The 18,330-nt window shown below is 43.6% G+C and overlaps 1 protein-coding gene across 1 annotated transcript in view; it reads left to right on the top strand.

Annotated features, from left to right (window-relative positions):
* The first annotated feature begins 331 nt into the window (after positions 1 to 331).
* The window catches only part of TMEM244 (transmembrane protein 244), a 67,893-nt gene continuing 49,894 nt past the window's right edge, over positions 332 to 18,330 (top strand). The window contains exons 1-3 of the mRNA XM_040426978.1: positions 332 to 364; positions 7,897 to 7,982; positions 13,961 to 14,034. Coding sequence (XP_040282912.1) covers positions 332 to 364; positions 7,897 to 7,982; positions 13,961 to 14,034 — 193 coding nt within the window. The remainder of the gene's footprint in view (positions 365 to 7,896; positions 7,983 to 13,960; positions 14,035 to 18,330) is intronic.

Genomic DNA, 18,330 nt, shown 5'->3' with positions numbered 1-18,330 from the left:
AAAAGCCTGAGGGCACATCATCACAGACTGTTGAAGCCACCACTATTGAGTGTTGTTTCGGGCAAGTTTTTAAATACTGTAGCCCTTGTTGGTTATACAGTAGCTATGATCATGCTTCATATTGATCTGAAGTCTCACTATTCATCCTTCACTCATTGAAAAGAATATTTTTGCAGACTGGCCAATCCTTTACAGATTATCCTTCCAGATGGTCTGAGTATTTGCTGAGTTCAATCCTACTAAGCTGCCAAGACACTATTATTGTGTGTCACATCAAATAACATGGTGTTCATGCCTGCTTACAAGATCCTTTATGTGGTAATATGTTTTGATGGCACTCAAGATCAAAATATCCGACACCAAGGTAAATTGAATGCAAGGTACATGCAACCATATGCAGTATATTGTGCATTTATATAGAATACTAAGTTACTAGCATATATACATATTGACAATGCCAAAGATTTTCAGTGTAAAGCAAACTCTGTGTCATTGGGTTGTTTTCATTTTGCGATGTATGGTTATGTAGCTGCCTCTGTGTCAAGAGCACGTACATTGTGTGTTAATGAATATATTGTGTGGGATTAAATTATCTCATAGGTTTTTGCTACTGGAGTACTCATAACCCAGTTAAAGTTTAGGTTTTCTTATTACCAAAATTTATCTTTTTGATTTTTTCTTTTACAGCGTCTTTACTTTTTAATTTTATTTACTTATATTGTGGCTCATATTATGTTTTTTCTGCTGCATTTGTCCAAAACTTCTTTGCAAAAGTTCTTGACCCTTTTTATTCCCATTTTTATTTTACGGTCACAATATCCACTCTACTGTGCTGTTCCCTTCTTTTACTTATGCTCCTTTTTTATTAACATTGTGACTTTGAGTACAGATCTACAACTTCATGTGCAGCATCTCTTTTTGTGTTTTATTTATACCATCTTCAGTTTCTAACCAGCACACAAGTGTATTTTTCATCCATATGCCATTCGCATTTTTTGCTAGTAGAACATAACAATATTGAACTTGTGATTTTGGGGAGTGGACCCAACCCTTGGTGATCCAGCGACACCCACAAATTAAAGGCTAAAGAGAAGGACTCTTTCTTATTTATAATACAGTTTATGTTGGATCAGAAAAGCATTTTGCATATTTTATACCCCTTTTGTCTAAACAACTGTTGATCTCATACAGTGCTGCCTACTTTCACACTTGCAGCAGTGTGATCCGGCGGGCAGTTCCGTCGTCGTAACTGCCCACCGGATCCGTCGATCTGCATGTGACTGAAAGCATTTATGAGACGCATCCCAATGCGGATCCGTCTCACTAATGCATTGCAAGAACGGATCCGTCTCTCCGCTAGTCATGCGGACAGACGGATCCGTCTTGTATCTTTTTTCACATGCGCATGCGCAGACCGGAAGGACGGATCTGGCATTCCGGTATTTTGAATGCCGGATCCGGCACTAATACATTCCTATGGGGAAAAATGCCGGATCCGGCATTCCGGCAAGTCTTCAGTTTTTTTCCCGGAGATAAAACCGTAGCATGCTACGGTTTTATTGTTTGCCTGATCAGTCAAAATGACTGAACTGAAGACATCCTGATGCATCCTGAACGGATTACTCTCCATTCAGAATGCATGGGGATATGCCTGATCAGTTCTTTTCCAGTATAGAGCCCATGTGACGGAACTCTATGCCGGAAAAGAAAAACGCTAGTGTGAAAGTACCCTTAAAGTTACTTTTATTCAACCAGCAAGTAATTTTTTGACGGGAAATGACATAGGAGTCTCCCAAAAGATAATAAGACGATGTACAGGAGGCATTATTGTGGGAAAAAAAACATTTCTCAGCTTTTATTTACATTTGAGCAAAAAATACAAGATGTTCCGCACTGTGGAAAATCTCAGAGGACGTGGTCAGAAGCCAAAAGTGACACCTGTGCTGGCCAGGAGGATAGTTAGAGAGGTGAAAAAGAATCCAAAGATTACCACCAAGGCCATCCTGGTGAATCTGGGCTCTGCTGGTGGCAATGTCTCAAGGTAGACAATCCAACGGACACTGCACACTGCTGGGTTCTACTTCTCCAGATAAGGCACACAAAAGCTCACTTGGCCTTTGTAAAAGCTCATCTGGACAAAGAAGAAGACTTCTGTGTTATGGTCAGATGAAACAAAAATTTAACTGTTTGGTCACAATGATGTTTCCTTCATTTGGCATAAAAAAGGAGAAGCCTTCAACCCAAAGAACACCATCCCCACTGTCAAACATGGTGGTGGGAACCTAATGCTTTGGAAGTGTTTTTCAGTCATTGGACCAGGGAACCTAATCACTGTAAACGGCATCATGAAAAAAGAGCAATACATGAGGATTCTCAACGACAACATCAGGCAGTCTGCAGAGAAACTTGGCTTTGGGCACCAGTGAACATTTCAGCATAACAATGACCCAAAACACACAGCAAAAGTGGCGAAGAAATGGTTAGCAGACAACAACATTAACGTTTTGGAGTGGCCCAGCCAGAGTCCAGACTTGAATCCAATTGAGAATCTGTGGAGGGAGCTAAAGATCAGGGTGATGGCAAGAAGACCCTCCAACCTGAAAGATTTGGAGCTCATTGCTAAAGATGAATGGGCAAAAATACCTGTGGAGACATGCAAAAAGTTGGTCTGCAATTATCGGAAGCGTTTGATTGCTGTAATAGCCAATAAAGGCTTTTCTATTGATTATTGAGAAAGGTATGAATAATTTTGGACTGGACACTTTTTGCTCAAATGTAAATAAAAGCTGAGAAATGTATTTTTTCCACAAAAATGCCTCTTGTACATCATCTTATTATCTTTTGGGAGACACCTATGTCATTTCCCGTCAAAAAATTACTTTCTGGTAGAGTTGAGCGGACACCTGGATGTTCGGGTTCGGCAGGTTCGGCCGAACTTGAAAAAAAAAATTGGGTTCGGGACCCAAACTTGACCCAAACTTGACCCCGAACCCGAACACCATTGAAGTCAATGGGGGGGGACCCGAACTTTTGAGCACTAAAATGGCTGTAAAAATGTCATGGAAAGAGCTAGAGGGCTGCAAAAGGCAGCAAAATGTGCTTAAGAGCATGGCAAATGCTCTGCAAACAAATGAGAATAGGGAAATGAATTAAAAAAACATAAAATACCTTAAAAAAATAAAAATTAGGAATGATATAGGAGGAAGAGGTTGAGGAGGCGGTGAATGGGTGGATGTGGCCGTGTAGGCTCACGTGGCGGCCTAGGTGGAAGCGGCGGCAAAGGAGGAATAGGTAGCCAACACATATGTGTGTTATATTGCATTTTTACATAGGGGTATCCCCCAAAATATTGGGACATATAAAAAAAAAAAAGGGATAAGTGCAGTTGAGTACAAGGATGGATGGTTGAGGCTGTTAGAACTGTCTATTCTGCACAAGGTACAGACAAATCCTGAGGGATCCAAGCCTGGTTCATTTTAATGAACGTGAGCTTGTCCACGTTGGTGGTGGACAGGCGGCTGCGTCTATCTGTAATGACGCCTCCTGCCGTGCTAAACACACGTTCAGAGAGTACACTGGCTGCAGGGCAGGCCAGCACCTCTAAGGCATACAGGGCAAGCTCTGGCAATGTGGACAATTTGGAGACCCAGAAAATGAATGGGGCAGAACCATCAGTCAGTACGTGTAGGCGTGTGCACAGGTACTGTTCCACCATGTTGTTCAAATGCTGCCTCCTGCTAACATGCTCCATATCAGCAGTTGGGGCCGGTTGTTGCGGCAAGGTTACAAAGCTTTTCCACATGTCGGCCATGCTCACCCTGCCTTCTGAGGTGCTGGCGCTAACACAGCTGCATTGGCGACCTCTTCCTCCTCCCCTGCCTTCGCCTTGTGCTTCCATTTGTCCCCCGGCGTCAGTCGGGAATGCTCTCATGAGCGTGTCAACCAGCGTGTGCCTGTAGTCGCGCATCTTCCGATCACGCTCCAGTGAGGGAATTAAGGACGGCACATTGTCTTTGTAACGGGGATCCAGCAGGGTGGCCACCCAATAGTCAGCACACATTAAAATGTAGGCAACTCTGCTGTCGTTGCGCAGGCACTGCAGCATGTAGTCGCTTATGTGTGCCAGGCTGCCCAGAGGTAAGGACAAGCTGTTCTCTGTGGGAGGCGTATCGTCTGCGTCCTCCGTATCCCCCAGCTACGCACCAGTGATGGGCCCGAGCTGCGTTGGATGCCACCCCACTGTGAACATGCTTCATCCCCATCTTCCTCCTCATTCTCCTCCTCCTCCAGTAGTGGGCCCTGGCTGGCCAAATTTGTACCTGGCCTCTGCTGTTGCAAAAATACTCTTTCTGAGCCACTTCTAAAAGACTGGCCTGAAACTGTTAGAGATGACCCCTCTTCCTCCTCCTTGTCCTGGGCCACATCCTCTTCCATCATCGCCCTAAGTGTTTTCTCAAGGAGACATAGAAGTGGTATTGTAACGCTGATAACGACGTCATCGCCACATGTTGGTGGAGTACTTGAAACAGCGCAACAGGGCACACAGGTCTCGCATGGAGGCCCAGTCATTGGTGGTGAAGTGGTGTTGTTCCGCATTGCGACTCACCCGTGCGTGCTGCAGCTGAAACTCCACTATGGCCTGCTGCTGCTCGCACAGTCTCTCCAGTATGTGCAAGGTGGAGTTCTGCACCACCAAATTCAGCACATGCGCCAGGCAAGGGATGTGCGTCAAACCGGCTAGTCCCAGAGCTGCAATGAGATTTTGCCCACCACCAGGCTGGGCTTGAGGCTCACTGGCAGCAACCACTCGTCGGTCTGTTGTTCTATACCCCGCCACAACTCCTGCGCTGTATGGGGCCTGTCCCCCAAACACATCAGTTTCAGAACGGCCTGCTGACGTTTACCCCGGGCTGTGCTGAAGTTGGTGGTGAAGGTCTGTCACTGACCGGATGAGGAGGTGGTATAAGAGGAGGAGGAAGCTGAGTAGGAAGAGGAGGCAACAGGAGGCAAAGAATGATGCCCTGCGATCCTTGGCGGCGGAAGGACGTGTGCCAAACAGCTCTCCGCCTGGGGCCAAGCCGCCACTACATTTACCCAGTGTGCAGTTAGGGAGATATAGCGTCCCTGGCGTGCTTACTGGTCCACGTATCTGTGGTTAGGTGGACCTTGCCACAGATGGCGTTGCGCAGTGCACACTTGATTTTATCCGATACTTGGTTGTGCAGGGAGGGCACGGCTCTCCTGGAGAAGTATTGGCGGCTGGGAACGACGTACTGTGGGACAGCAAGCAACATGAGCTGTTTGAAGCTGTTCGTCTCCACCAGCCTGAATGACAGCATTTAAAAGGCCAGTAGTTTAGAAATGCTGGCATTCAGGGCCCGGGATCGAGGGTGGCTAGGTGGGAATTTACGCTTTCTCTCAAAGGTTTGTGAGATGGAGAGCTGAACGCTTCTGTGTGACATGGTGGAGATGCTTAGTGACGGAGGTGGTGTTGTTGGTGGCATATCCTCTGTTTGCTGGGCGGCAGGTGCCAATGTTCCTCCAGAGGCCGAGGAAGAGGCCGAGGCAGCAGCAGAAGAGGGAGCAGGAGGGGCCTGAGCCCTTTCTTGGTTTTGAAGGTGCTTACTCCTCTGCAGCCCGTGTCTCGCATGTAATTGCCTGGTCATGCAGGTTGTGCTAAGGTTCAGAACGTTAATGCCTCGCTTCAGGCTCTGATGGCACAGTGTGCAAACCACTCAGGTCTTGTCGTCAGTATATTGTGTGAAGAACTGCCACGCCAGGGAACTTCTTGGAGCTGGCTTTGGTGTGCTCGGCCCCTTGTTGCGGTGGGCAGTAGCAGGCCTACTGTCTAGGGAACGGCCGCTCCGCTTTTGCACCCTGCTCCCTCTTCTGCTGTGCTGGTGGCTCTGTGCGACCACTGCCTCTTCCTCCGAACTCTGAAAGTCAGTGGCACAACCTTCATTTCATGTGAGGTCTAGGACCTCATCGTCCCCTGCATCGTCTTCCACCCAATCTTTCTCCCTGACCTCCCTTTCGGTCTGCACACTGCAGAAAGACGCAGCAGTTGGCACCTGTGTTTCGTCATCATCAGAGATGTGCTGAGGTGGAATTCCCATGTCCTCATGAGGAAACATAAGTGGTTGTGCGTCAGTGCATTCTATGTATGGGCTAGGTGGATGCACTTGGGAAACCGTGCCAGCAGAGTCTTCAAACAGCATAAGAGACTGCTGCATGACTTGAGGCTCAGACAGGTTCCCCGATATGCACGGGGGTGATGTGACAGACTGATGGGCATGGGTTTCAGGTGCCACCTGTGTGCTTTCTGCAGAAGACTGGGTGGGAGATAATGTGAACGTGCTGGATCCACTGTCAGCCACCCAATTGACTAGCGCCTGTACTTGCTCAGGCCTTACCATCCTTAGAACGGCATTAGGCCCAACCAAATATCACTGTAGATTCTGGTGGCTACTGGGACCTGAGGTAGTAGGTTCAGTAGGACGTGTAGCTGTGGCAGAATGGCCACGTCCTCTCCCTGCACCAGAGGGTCCACTAACACCACCACCACGACCATGACCGCGTCCCTTATTAGATGTTTGCCTCATAGTTAGCATTCACAAAGCAAAGTAAAAAGTGGTTAAGTCTGTTAAAAATAATTAACCGCCAATAAAAACCCTGATGTAGGGTATTGCACTAAAAAAAATTTTTTTTAACTTTATATGACAGCGGTATTTGTGGCCTAAATTTCACAGTAACTTATGCACATCTAATCCAAGATGTGCAGTATATATTAGAGGGTTTTTTTCACCCCAGTAAGCAAAAAGATGTATTTCTGGCCTAAATGTGACAGTCACTTATGCACGTCTAATCCCAGATGTGCAGTATATTAGAGGGTTTTTTCACCCCAGTAACCAAAAAGACATCTTTCTGGCCTAAATGTGACAGTCACTTATGCATGTCTAATCCCAGATGTGCATACTGGGTTTTGTCACCCCAGTAACCAAAAAGCCGTATTTCTGGCCTAAATGTGACAGTCATTTATGCACGTCTTATCCCAGATGTGCAGTATATCAGAGGGTTTTTTCCCCCCAGTAACCAAAAAGCCATATTTCTGGCCTAAATGTGACAGTCACTTATGCACGTCTAATCCCAGATGTGCAGTATATTAGAGGGTTTTTTCACCCCAGTAACCAAAAAGCCGTATTTCTGGCCTAAATGTGACAGTCACTTATGCACGTCTAATCCCAGATGTGCAGTATATATTAGAGGGTTTTTCCCCCCAGTAACCAAAAAGCCATATTTCTGGCCTAAATGTGACAGTCACTTATGCACGTCTAATCCCAGATGTGCAGTATATTAGAGGGTTTTTTCACCCCAGTAAGCAAAAAGATGTATTTCTGGACTTGCAGACATGCAGATAGCCCGTGCTGGTGCACTATCGTTGCATAAAATGGCTGCCGATTATGTATTGATATTGACAAACTGAAGTGAAAAAAGTTTGTTTTCAGCAGTAGTTGGCTCAGGGCAGGCTTAAAAAAATTGTGCACCGAAAAACCTAAAGTTCGGTACGAACCCAAACTTTACAGTTCGGGTTCGCTCAACTCTACTTGTTGGTTGAATAAAAGTAACTTTGAGTCAAAATTTGCAAGGGGTATGAATAATTATGGGCAGCACTGTATGTCAAAAAAGTATTCCTGAGATCTCTGACTATAACCAATTAGCTTTCAGATTGATAAGATTTATACAGTACACTGGACAAATGAGCTCTAAATGGTTGATATGGCCAAAACATACATTTAGACAAATGAAGTCCAATATTCTGTTTATTAATATTTATTGCTTAACGTTTATTCTTTTATTCATTTTCTGTTTCTTAATAGAAATATTTCATTTTCACAGACTGTCCTGCAGAATTTGCTCATTTGCACTGTAGTCTTCTACACAGTGCTTTACTTAGCTCACGTTATCTGTTTCATAATTCTAAGGTAAGTTACATGTCATAAAGCTAGAAAAAGTGAATGTTTATTGACTTTATCCCTAAAAGCCATGCGGAAAATTCCTTTAAAGAGTTTTTCCTGGGGAATAAAAAAAAAATGAGTCAAATGGGTTAAATATAACAAATAATCATTATGGTACCTACCTCTTGGATCCCCGGCCACTGCTGTTCTGATGCTGCTCAGGTCCCCACTGCTCTACACTTCCCAATCTTGAGGCTCCATACACAGAAAATGGCTTGGATTGCTAGCATCTGTGGCCTATGAGGATGAATGACAAGGCAGGGAGCCATCAGCTCACATGCACTGCCAGAGTATACAACTATATTGCATGATGTCATGGTACCAATTGACTCATGACATCTGAGGGTTTAAAGGTCTACAATCAGATTTGTCTCCAATATGGACAGTACAATGGCGCCTGTTCAGCTCCTAAGCAGGTGCCATCTTTAAAATGTACCTGAGTATTCAAAAAAAGTTTTCATAATGGCTGTGTTTCTTTGTATAATCATAACTGTGAAAGAACAAGTGTTTTTTGGGCTTCCCTAATGAATTCCTCAGCCATATAATGTTCTGTTTCAGCTGCACAACTAGATGCATTTCTCTCAGAAGTTGTATCCCTTCTGTGAAATCTGCCAGCAATGTACTGTTGTGGTGCCCTTTCCCTTACTTACCACTATGTTTGTTTTCAGCTCCAGAGCTCACAGAAAAGATGGAGGGGGAAAAAACACAGGACACTGCTATAATCTTCAAAGCTTGTATAGAAGCAGTTCTTTTATCAGGCTTAGTATCTCAGCTAGCTCTCACATGCCCCCATTTCCTGTGAGCCATCTTCTGAGTCTCTGTTTCTAGGGACAGATGTTTCCTATCTTTCCTGACAACAGGCAGTGGACTGGAAATTAGATGGAAGTGAGACCCCATGTGGTCATGACTTTATAGGTTTTTCAGATTGATTTAGAAATTTGCTATTTACACCATTCTCTATTAAATGAAATTAAATTGTGTGAAAGTAATGTAATTCTTTAAGGACCCAACATCCACCATACATGTTTGGCTAATGTTGACAAGGGGCTAAAGAGATTCTGGCCGCAGGAACAACTCTATTAAACCAGACACAAATATTAGTAGGGCTGATCCTTCCGAATTGAAAGGACCAGGTGTCATCAGCATCCTCTGGTCTGTCTCTGTAATTCCGCACTTGCACCATTCAATCATCATCGTATACATAGTACATGTTTCACTTTCCCTCACTGAACAGATGTACTGCGCATACATTGATCATTGAATGCACAATGCAGACAAGGAATTACAGGGCCAGGACAGTGGACACTGATGATGACTGGACCTGTCGGTCAAAAGAATGGGAACTGGCCCCTTAATGCACTGAAATCCTAATTTTCATAAAAACTAAAGTGTTTTTTCTCCATAACACCACTACAGATCATCATAACAAAGTTATATTTTAGACAGCAGGCAGGGGCGTAGCTATAGGGGGTGTAGAGGTAGCAGTCGCTACCGGGCCTAGGAGCCTGAGGGGGCCCAAAGATCATGGTGCCACATAAAAAGACACTGGTAGTGTAGAAAGTGCATGCAGGTCAAGTTACACCTGTGGCTGGAGGGAAGGGGTTAGGTCAAGAACTTGGCATGGAGTGGTGCCGTTTAAATGTTTGCCTCAGGCAGCATGAAGGCTATGTGCTTCCCTGGCCACAAAGCACTGAGGGAAGGGGAAGCCCAAGCTGAACTCATGCACCAGGGCCCATGAGCCTTTAGTTACGCCCCTGACAGCAGGTTGTATGATTGTCCCTAGTTTAATAGGATGGATCCTGTTGACAGGTGCTTGAGAGACTCTTTAAAATAAACACAATTCAGGGCAGACTTATGTTGGGTTTACACGGCCCGATTGTCAGGCAGATTATCAGGGACATATGTTCCTACGAAGGTGATCGCCAGATGAAGGAGCAAACTGCTCATTGGATGAAACTAAATTATCATTCCTGAACAGCAGATTGTTCTCATACTGTGGAGGTGATCGTTGATATAAATGCAACGCTTTACTCCCACTAAACGAGCAGCAAGTTGTCAGGAAAGAACAATTTCTTCCTAATAATCGTCTACTCCTCAGAGCGTGTAAAGCCGCCTTAAGTTACTGGAAATCATGACAAACCTAGAGCAATATTTATTTGTCTTATGATTCTATTCATTCACAAACATTGAAAAAGTGGATTTTGGTGGACACTGCTCAGACACATTTTGGACCAGATTTACAAATTCTTTAAAATCTGACCAAAAAGTGGCTTAAATTGACACATCTAGGGATTTTTTTCTACACTTCTTTCAGACAAGCTTGGTGAGAGGTCAACTTACAAAAGGGGATGGGCTTCACAAGAAAGGGGCAGACCTAATATGTGCCACTTTGTGCCAAAATTGTGCCTCATTTCTGAAGTAGAAATTGTCAACTGTCAACTATCTATCCTTGCACCAGATTTATCATCCAGCCTGAACCCTGTGATAAATCTGGTGCAGTACTCCGAATCACGTAGACTTTTATACAGAATTTTTTCTATTCTATTATTTTCAGTGAGCAATTTTATCATACTCATGATCAATGGGTGAAACACCTTCATTCTTTTATTGTTTCATAGAAAATCCTCAATTACATTGATATATTCCAAAACACGAGGGATGCCGAGCCCAACATCATCCTGGGATCCTCCCCCGCCAGGTGTGGACACATACAGCAGAGGGCCCCTGTGCAAAAAAAAAAGGTGCCTGGGGACCCCAAAGCCAAAATTCTCAACCTAAGCTATTCCCTCCTAACATGATATACAGCAATACAAAACGTACAGGGTAAGGCTACTTTTCACACCTGTGGCACGACGATCCAACCACCTGATCCAGCAGAGAATGCAAAGAATTGGCCATACACAAAAAATGCTAAATGTATTAGTTTGTGTCCCCCTGATAGGCATTTCTGCTAGATTGTGGCCGGATCTCTGCCGGACCCCATTATAGTTAATGGGGCCAAAGGGCATTCTGTCTGCATCCAGCAGTGCTGATTCGGTGATTCTCTGCTGGAACAGCCTGCTGGCATTCGGTGATTCTCTGCTGGAACAGCCTGCTGGAATCACTAACGCAGATGTGAAGTTAGCCTAGGCTGCAGCCTATCAGAGGAACGGGTAAGGGAGACTCCTCTCACCTGCCCTGCCACAGCAATCATCTGTATCGCTGTCCTGAGGACCGTGATACAGATGAATATAGAGATGAGCGCTTCCACAATGGAAGGGCTCATTTACCTTGGCCCTGCCGCTAAAGCTTGTAATGGCCCCCCTTCCACACTGGGACGCCTGTGCAGCAGCACCGGTTGCATAGGCAGTATGTCCGCCCCTGTCCTCCGCCACAATTCAGGAGACTCTGCTCCTTTATTAATGCATGATAGAGGAAGAGGAGATCAGGTTTAAACTGCGGAAGCATATCAAAATATATACAAAACAACATAGTTTATAATATATAGTAATATATAGTCAGACCTGCTAAAATGTGAAGTTGCACATATTGTGACAAAATATACGCATCATTAATTGCCAATTTGCGTAATTGTGAATATATTGTTGAACTCTATCTGCATATAAAGCTATTGTAATGTTCTTCTATGCCAACCATTTTCTCCAGTCTCAGGAAACTTCTAGCAGCTTGAAAAATGTAGCAACAGTGACCCACACCTGTATTGCGCGTGCAATACGCGCATATTAAATTGCCAATTTTCGCAATCAAGAAAATAATGGCAAATTCTTGAATTCGCAAATTTATTACGAATATTCACCCAAATATTCGCGAAATATCTGGAATTCTAATATTGCCCTTGCCGCTCATCACTAATTAGTACGTCTGGGCCTTTAAGAGTTAACAGTACCCTTTTTTCAATTTGGCTGGTGGAAATGATATTAGCAGCATGAATTTTAGTAGATTGGCCTTTAACACATGAAATTTTTCTTTTCAAATGCCATATAGAGTCTCTAATGAAACATAATTAGTAAATGAGGATGAGTTTAGTCTGAGTTCGCAAATGATAAATTAGTCATGCATGACATTATGCTGATAATATTTGATTAATAAGGATAATGCGTTTGATGATTCATTAAATGCTTTCCCAGCTAAATATTACAGATCATGACCTAAGCTATTCCTGACCTCTATAATCACACCCAGTATCATTTTCAGCCTACTCTATGTACAGGTGTGCATCCTAAAAAAGAAAGTAGAAATGTCATTTCTTTGTATAATTAACTATAATAATAATTTATGTTAGGATTAGGAGGCCTGGATTTGAAGGTAGAATACAAATAAAAAGTGTTTTTTATTCTTTGTTTGCCTGCATAGGTGGCAGATTGTCCAACTCATTCCTCCTAATGTGCAACTCAATGTAGAGTATTTATTAATGCAAATATTCCAGAATGTAATTGCATTGAAAAGCGGGATGCTGAAGTTGTGCCCCATATTTATCAAATCTTAAAGGGGTTGTCTAGAATTTTATTATTGATGCTTTTAGTGCCGGAAAGCATTCTGGGTGCACTTCGTTCCGGTTTGTTCCGTTTTGTCCCCATTGAGAATGGATGGAGACAAAATTGAATCGTTTTTCTCCGGTTTTGAGATCCTCTGTCAGATCTCAAAATCGGAAAGGAAAACACAGGTGTGAAAGTAGCCTAAATCTAAGGCACAAGTCCGAAAAGCATTCATAGAGTGGTCCCTAAGTCACTCCTGGCTGTGTGCTTAGGGTTATTATCTTATTGGAAGGCAAACCTTCAGCCTAGTCTGAGGTCCAGAGCACTCTGGATCAGGTTTTCATTAAGAATAGTTCTTTACTTTACTCCATTCAGCTTTCCTCAACTCTGACCAGTCTCCATATTCCAGCCACTGAAAAACAACCGCACAACATGATGATACCAACACCATGTTTCACTGGAATGGTATTTGGCAGTACCTGGTTTTCTTTAAACATGATGCTATCAATTGAGACCAACAATGTCAATCTTGGTTTCATCAGATAATCTTGTTTTTCACAGTCTTAGGGCTCATGTACACGGCCGTCGTGCGGCACAGGCAACATCCGTGCAGCGGCCGGGATGGTCCGAGACCCATTCAACTTGAATGGGTCCGTGATCCGTCTGCACCATAAAAAAAATAGAACATGTGCTTTCGCGGGGTTCCGATCCATGCTTCCGTTCCGCACCGCATCTCCCGGATTGCGGACCCATTCAAGTGAACATGGCCGGTGCCTGTGAATTGCGGGCTGAAATACGGCCACGGTCGGGCAATGGCCGTGTGCATGAGCCCTTAGAGTCCTTTAGATGCCTTTATAAAAACTTTCATGTGTCTTTTACTGAGGAGAGTTCTTCTTTCTGGCCACTCTGCCATAAAATCCATATTTACATACAAGTGGACTGCAATTAAGGTGTGGAAACATCTGAAAAATGATCAAGAGAAATGGGAGGTCCCCAGAGCTAAATTTCAAGTGTCATAGTAAAGGGTCTAAATACTTCCACCGGATAAAGCAACCGGGTGCCAGTGACAAGGTCCCAGATGCCACAAATTCTGCTGCGTGTGAAGGCACTCTTTTAATACAGGGATTTGAAAGTGTGTAGGACTGCTGCAGCATGATCTTGTATCGTAAAGTAGCACTGAGAATGGGGTTGGGGTCCTTTCCCCAGATTTCAGTAAGCCCTAACCGTGCCCCAGAGAACCGCCCAACTTGCCACTCCCAGGTTATGCCCCTAGCCGTAGCAATTGGCCGAATGCCAGTTTAGGTAATATGCCCCAATAAGTTTATTGTATTATTGTATATCTAAGCTATTGTCTACTGTACTGTATATGTTGCTAAGCTGAACAAAGATTATTTTTTTTGATAATAATAATAAAATGGAAATCAACTAAAACCAGTATATTCTAATACATTGTTTTTTTCTGATTTACAGATTGGATAGTTTTGATGAACTTGGACCTTTCGATTTCAAAACATCCCCATCCTGGTCAAATACAAAGTACCTGGGTAGTATTTTTATCATTTTTTTCCGTTTTGAACCATATGTTTAAAATGGATAATGCAAACTACAAATTGGTGTGGTATAATAAAGCAGAAAGTGCTCAACCCCATATGCAGTGGTGCATCTATACTGGGAAGGCAGATCCTGCACTTGTGGTCCGCTGCTAATGGCAATCCCCAGCAAAAATGCATACAATGGAGGACGCCTGCAGTGGACCACAAGTACCACAATGGATATCCTACACAAGATAGCAAATGTGTGGATGTGATAAACAGTAAAAATAATATAACAAAAACAAAGACAGGTGCACTCTGCGGTCTTACTAACCCTCGTATTGGTGTAAAATTGAGAATTAGCCAACATATCCTGCTTGGAGGACATGTCTGAGCCCGAGCACCGCGCCAAGGTTTCTCAAGTAGCTTGGGACCTAACGCTAAACCTACCTGGGCTGTATGGGCATTACCAGGAGCCAGTGGGCGAATTACAGGAGAGCAAGGTCCGACTCAAAGCAATCTCCCAGTAACTTCCAGCATGTAATTCGCCCACTGGCTCCTGGTATTGCCCATACGGCCCAGGTAGGTTTAGCCTTAGGTCCCGAGCTACTTAAGAAACCTTGGTGCGGTGCTCGGGCTCAGACATGTCCTCCAAGCAGGATATGTTGGCTAATTCTCAATTTTACACCAGTACGAGGGTTAGTAAGACCGCAGAGTGCACCTGTCTTTGTTTTTGTTATATTATTAAAATGGATAATGAAAGAATTCCAAATCAATAGGGCCGTTATATCCACAAACAACTGGATCATGTTCAGGAAAGTAGTGTTATAGATAGCTAAATTGAGCCTTATGCTGGTAGAAGGATTAAAAAGTGTAACTAATGATTTACAGATAATGTTTTAAAAATTCTATACAATGTTTACTGTATACATTACATCAGGGTTTTTAGATTGAGGCCTCTCCATCCAGAAACAGTGATACCTGGGTCTGACCATGTATAGACAAAACCTCAAGCTTCCAGTCCCTCGGTTAAGCGCTGTTTGGGGACACGTCACCACTAAGGCCATTAAATGGCTGTAGCTGTGCATGGATGGATATCACATTTTCAGTCCATATCAGACCTGAAGCAGCAGTCACTGGAATGGAGCAACAGTGAATAGGTAAGTGAATTGTTTTTTCTTTGGGCTCAGCACTTTCGTGGTCATAAGTAAGATTGATGTGGGGGTTGGACATCCGCTTTAAAGGGAATCATCTGGCAGCAGTTTTGACCATTCATAATTATCAGGAGTAGTGAAAATATGAACTTTCTGGAGCACTGGAGGTGGAGGTTGACTGTGACATGCACTCTATTTGTATTAAGCTGTTTCGCAAACCCCTCTCCTCTGAGTGACAGCGATCTCCTAGTTGGATGCTACAGCTGTCACTCAGAACAGAGGAGTGCTATAAAGCAGCTTAAAGGGAATCTGTCACCAGTTTAATGTGGCTAGGTTCTAACAGCTCCAGTGCATGCCAATGACCCCTAATATTATTATTATTTACTTGAAAGCGGCATTAATTTCATGGGGCTGTACATCAAGAGAGGGGTAAAAATATATAATATAAAAATGCAATAAACAAGAAACTATTACACAGACTTGTACGGAGGGGGAGAGGACTCTGCCCGTAAGAGCTTACAATCTAGAAGGGAAGGGGGACGAACACAGTAGGTGAAGGTAAATGCTACTCATTTGGCTGTGTGGTGGCAGCATGCTTATTGCAGGTGGTAGGCTTTCCTGAAGAGGTGGGTTTTTAGGTTACTTTTGAAGATTTGGATGTTGGTGAAGAGTATGATGTACTACGGTGGTGAGTTCCAGAGTATGGGGGATGCAGGAGAGATATCTTGTAGACAATTGTGTGAAGAGGAGAACAGAGAAGTAAGTCCTGTGAGGATTGGAGACTAAGTGTGGGGATGTATGGAGAAAGCAGGTGAGACATTGTAAGGAGGGGACTGGTTGCGGACGGCCTTATATGTAGTTGCTAGTATTTTAAACGGAATTTTCTGAGCAATGGGGAGCCAGTGAAAGGATTGGCAGAGGGGAAAGGGAGAGTATGCAGTCAGGACAGAGCGCAGAGCAGGGCCTGGAAGAAGACTAGCGAGTGTGAATAAAGTGCGCTGCACTTCCTTCATCACTCCCCATGCCTCCCGCATGATGATGACCACTTCCATAATGGAAAGGGCCATTAGCATTATGGCTATAATACGCACTGCCACTTTTCCCTCACTTTTGGTGGGAAAAAGTGCATCCTATAGTCCAAAAAATAAAGTATGTCCTCATTGTGTGCATTATGGGTGACTAGTTGGGAAACCTGTCGAAGTGTTTATCTACTGTATCTAACAAGTCAGTTCCTAAATATCCTCAGTAAGGTTCCTGTAGGTTCCACAGGTAAGGACATGCTGAATAGACTAACAATATTCTTAATCAATTCCTAATCCACAGGATAGGGGATACGTGTCTGATCCATGGGGTCTGACTGCTGCAGCCTCCACTGTTTACTAGAATGGTGTTTCCTGTAAACTTCCCCGATATTAATTGCTTGCCAGACAACCATACATACTACCACTCCATTCATCTCTATGGGACTGCTGGAGATAGCTGATTACAGCTCTTGGTTATCTCCAGCAATCCCATAACAATGAATGGAAGGGCAGTGCACACATTTGACCCACAGGTTATTCATATACGGGGACTTAGAAAACCCGTTCTTGGGATCGCTAGGGTCCCAATGATATATCCAGTCCTGTGAATAAGGGATAAGATTACATCTTAGGAGGACCTCTTTAACTGCTTAAAGTCCACCCTAGTGCAGTGGGCCAGGTCCTTAACCTATGCATCATAAATATATATAAGGCTGCTGTCCAAGTGATCGTCTAGCTAAATGTTGGGTGCCCCATTGTCAGACACAGCAGGAGACTCTCTGTAGAGAAGACAGAAGCAGCTTTGCAATTATGCATCATATTGGTTGTTGCTTTTCAGTAACTGATCGTATAACTCTCTATCTGTCAATAGAAAAGTGAGAATTGTACTATAATTTGCTGAATGATAATATACCCAGATTTACTCCCTCACTATAGTAATATTATTTCAGCCAACACTATTATTCATTTCTTGACGTGTACCATATTTTTCGCCCTATAAGACGCACCGGCCCATAAGACGCACCTAGGTTTTTGAGGAGGAAAATAAGAAAAAAAATATTTTGAACCAAAAGGTGTGCTTTTGGTGGGCTTTGAACTAATGGTAGCCCGTGAATGACACTACAGGGAGTGCAGAATTATTAGGCAAGTTGTATTTTTGAGGATTAATTTTATTATTGAACAACAACCATGTTCTCAATGAACCCAAAAAACTCATTAATATCAAAGCTGAATATTTTTGAAAGTAGTTTTTAGTTTGTTTTTAGTTTTAGCTATTTTAGGGGGACATCTGTGTGTGCAGGTGACTATTACTGTGCATAATTATTAGGCAACTTAACAAAAAACAAATATATACCCATTTCAATTATTTATTTTTACCAGTGAAACCAATATAACATCTCAACATTCACAAATATACATTTCTGACATTCAAAAACAAAACAAAAACAAATCAGTGACCAATATAGCCACCTTTCTTTGCAAGGACACTCAAAAGCATGCCATCCATGGATTCTGTCAGTGTTTTGATCTGTTCACCATCAACATTGCGTGCAGCAGCAACCACAGCCTCCCAGACACTGTTCAGAGAGGTGTACTGTTTTCCCTCCTTGTAAATCTCACATTTGATGATGGACCACAGGTTCTCAATGGGGATCAGATCAGGTGAACAAGGAGGCCATGTCATTAGATTTTCTTCTTTTATACCCTTTCTTGCCAGCCACGCTGTGGAGTACTTGGACGCGTGTGATGGAGCATTGTCCTGCATGAAAATCATGTTTTTCTTGAAGGATGCAGACTTCTTCCTGTACCACTGCTTGAAGAAGGTGTCTTCCAGAAACTGGCAGTAGGACTGGGAGTTGAGCTTGACTCCATCCTCAACCCGAAAAGGCCCCACAAGCTCATCTTTGATAATACCAGCCCAAACCAGTACTCCACCTCCACCTTGCTGGCGACTGAGTCGGACTGGAGCTCTCTGCCCTTTACCAATCCAGCCACGGGCCCATCCATCTGGCCCATCAAGACTCACTCTCATTTCATCAGTCCATAAAACCTTAGAAAAATCAGTCTTGAGATATTTCTTGGCCCAGTCTTGACGTTTCAGCTTGTGTGTCTTGTTCAGTGGTGGTCGTCTT

Source organism: Bufo bufo, chromosome 4, assembly GCF_905171765.1.
Source record: "Bufo bufo chromosome 4, aBufBuf1.1, whole genome shotgun sequence".
NCBI lineage: Eukaryota > Metazoa > Chordata > Amphibia > Anura > Bufonidae > Bufo > Bufo bufo.
This window is presented reverse-complemented; position numbering and strand designations above follow the sequence as displayed.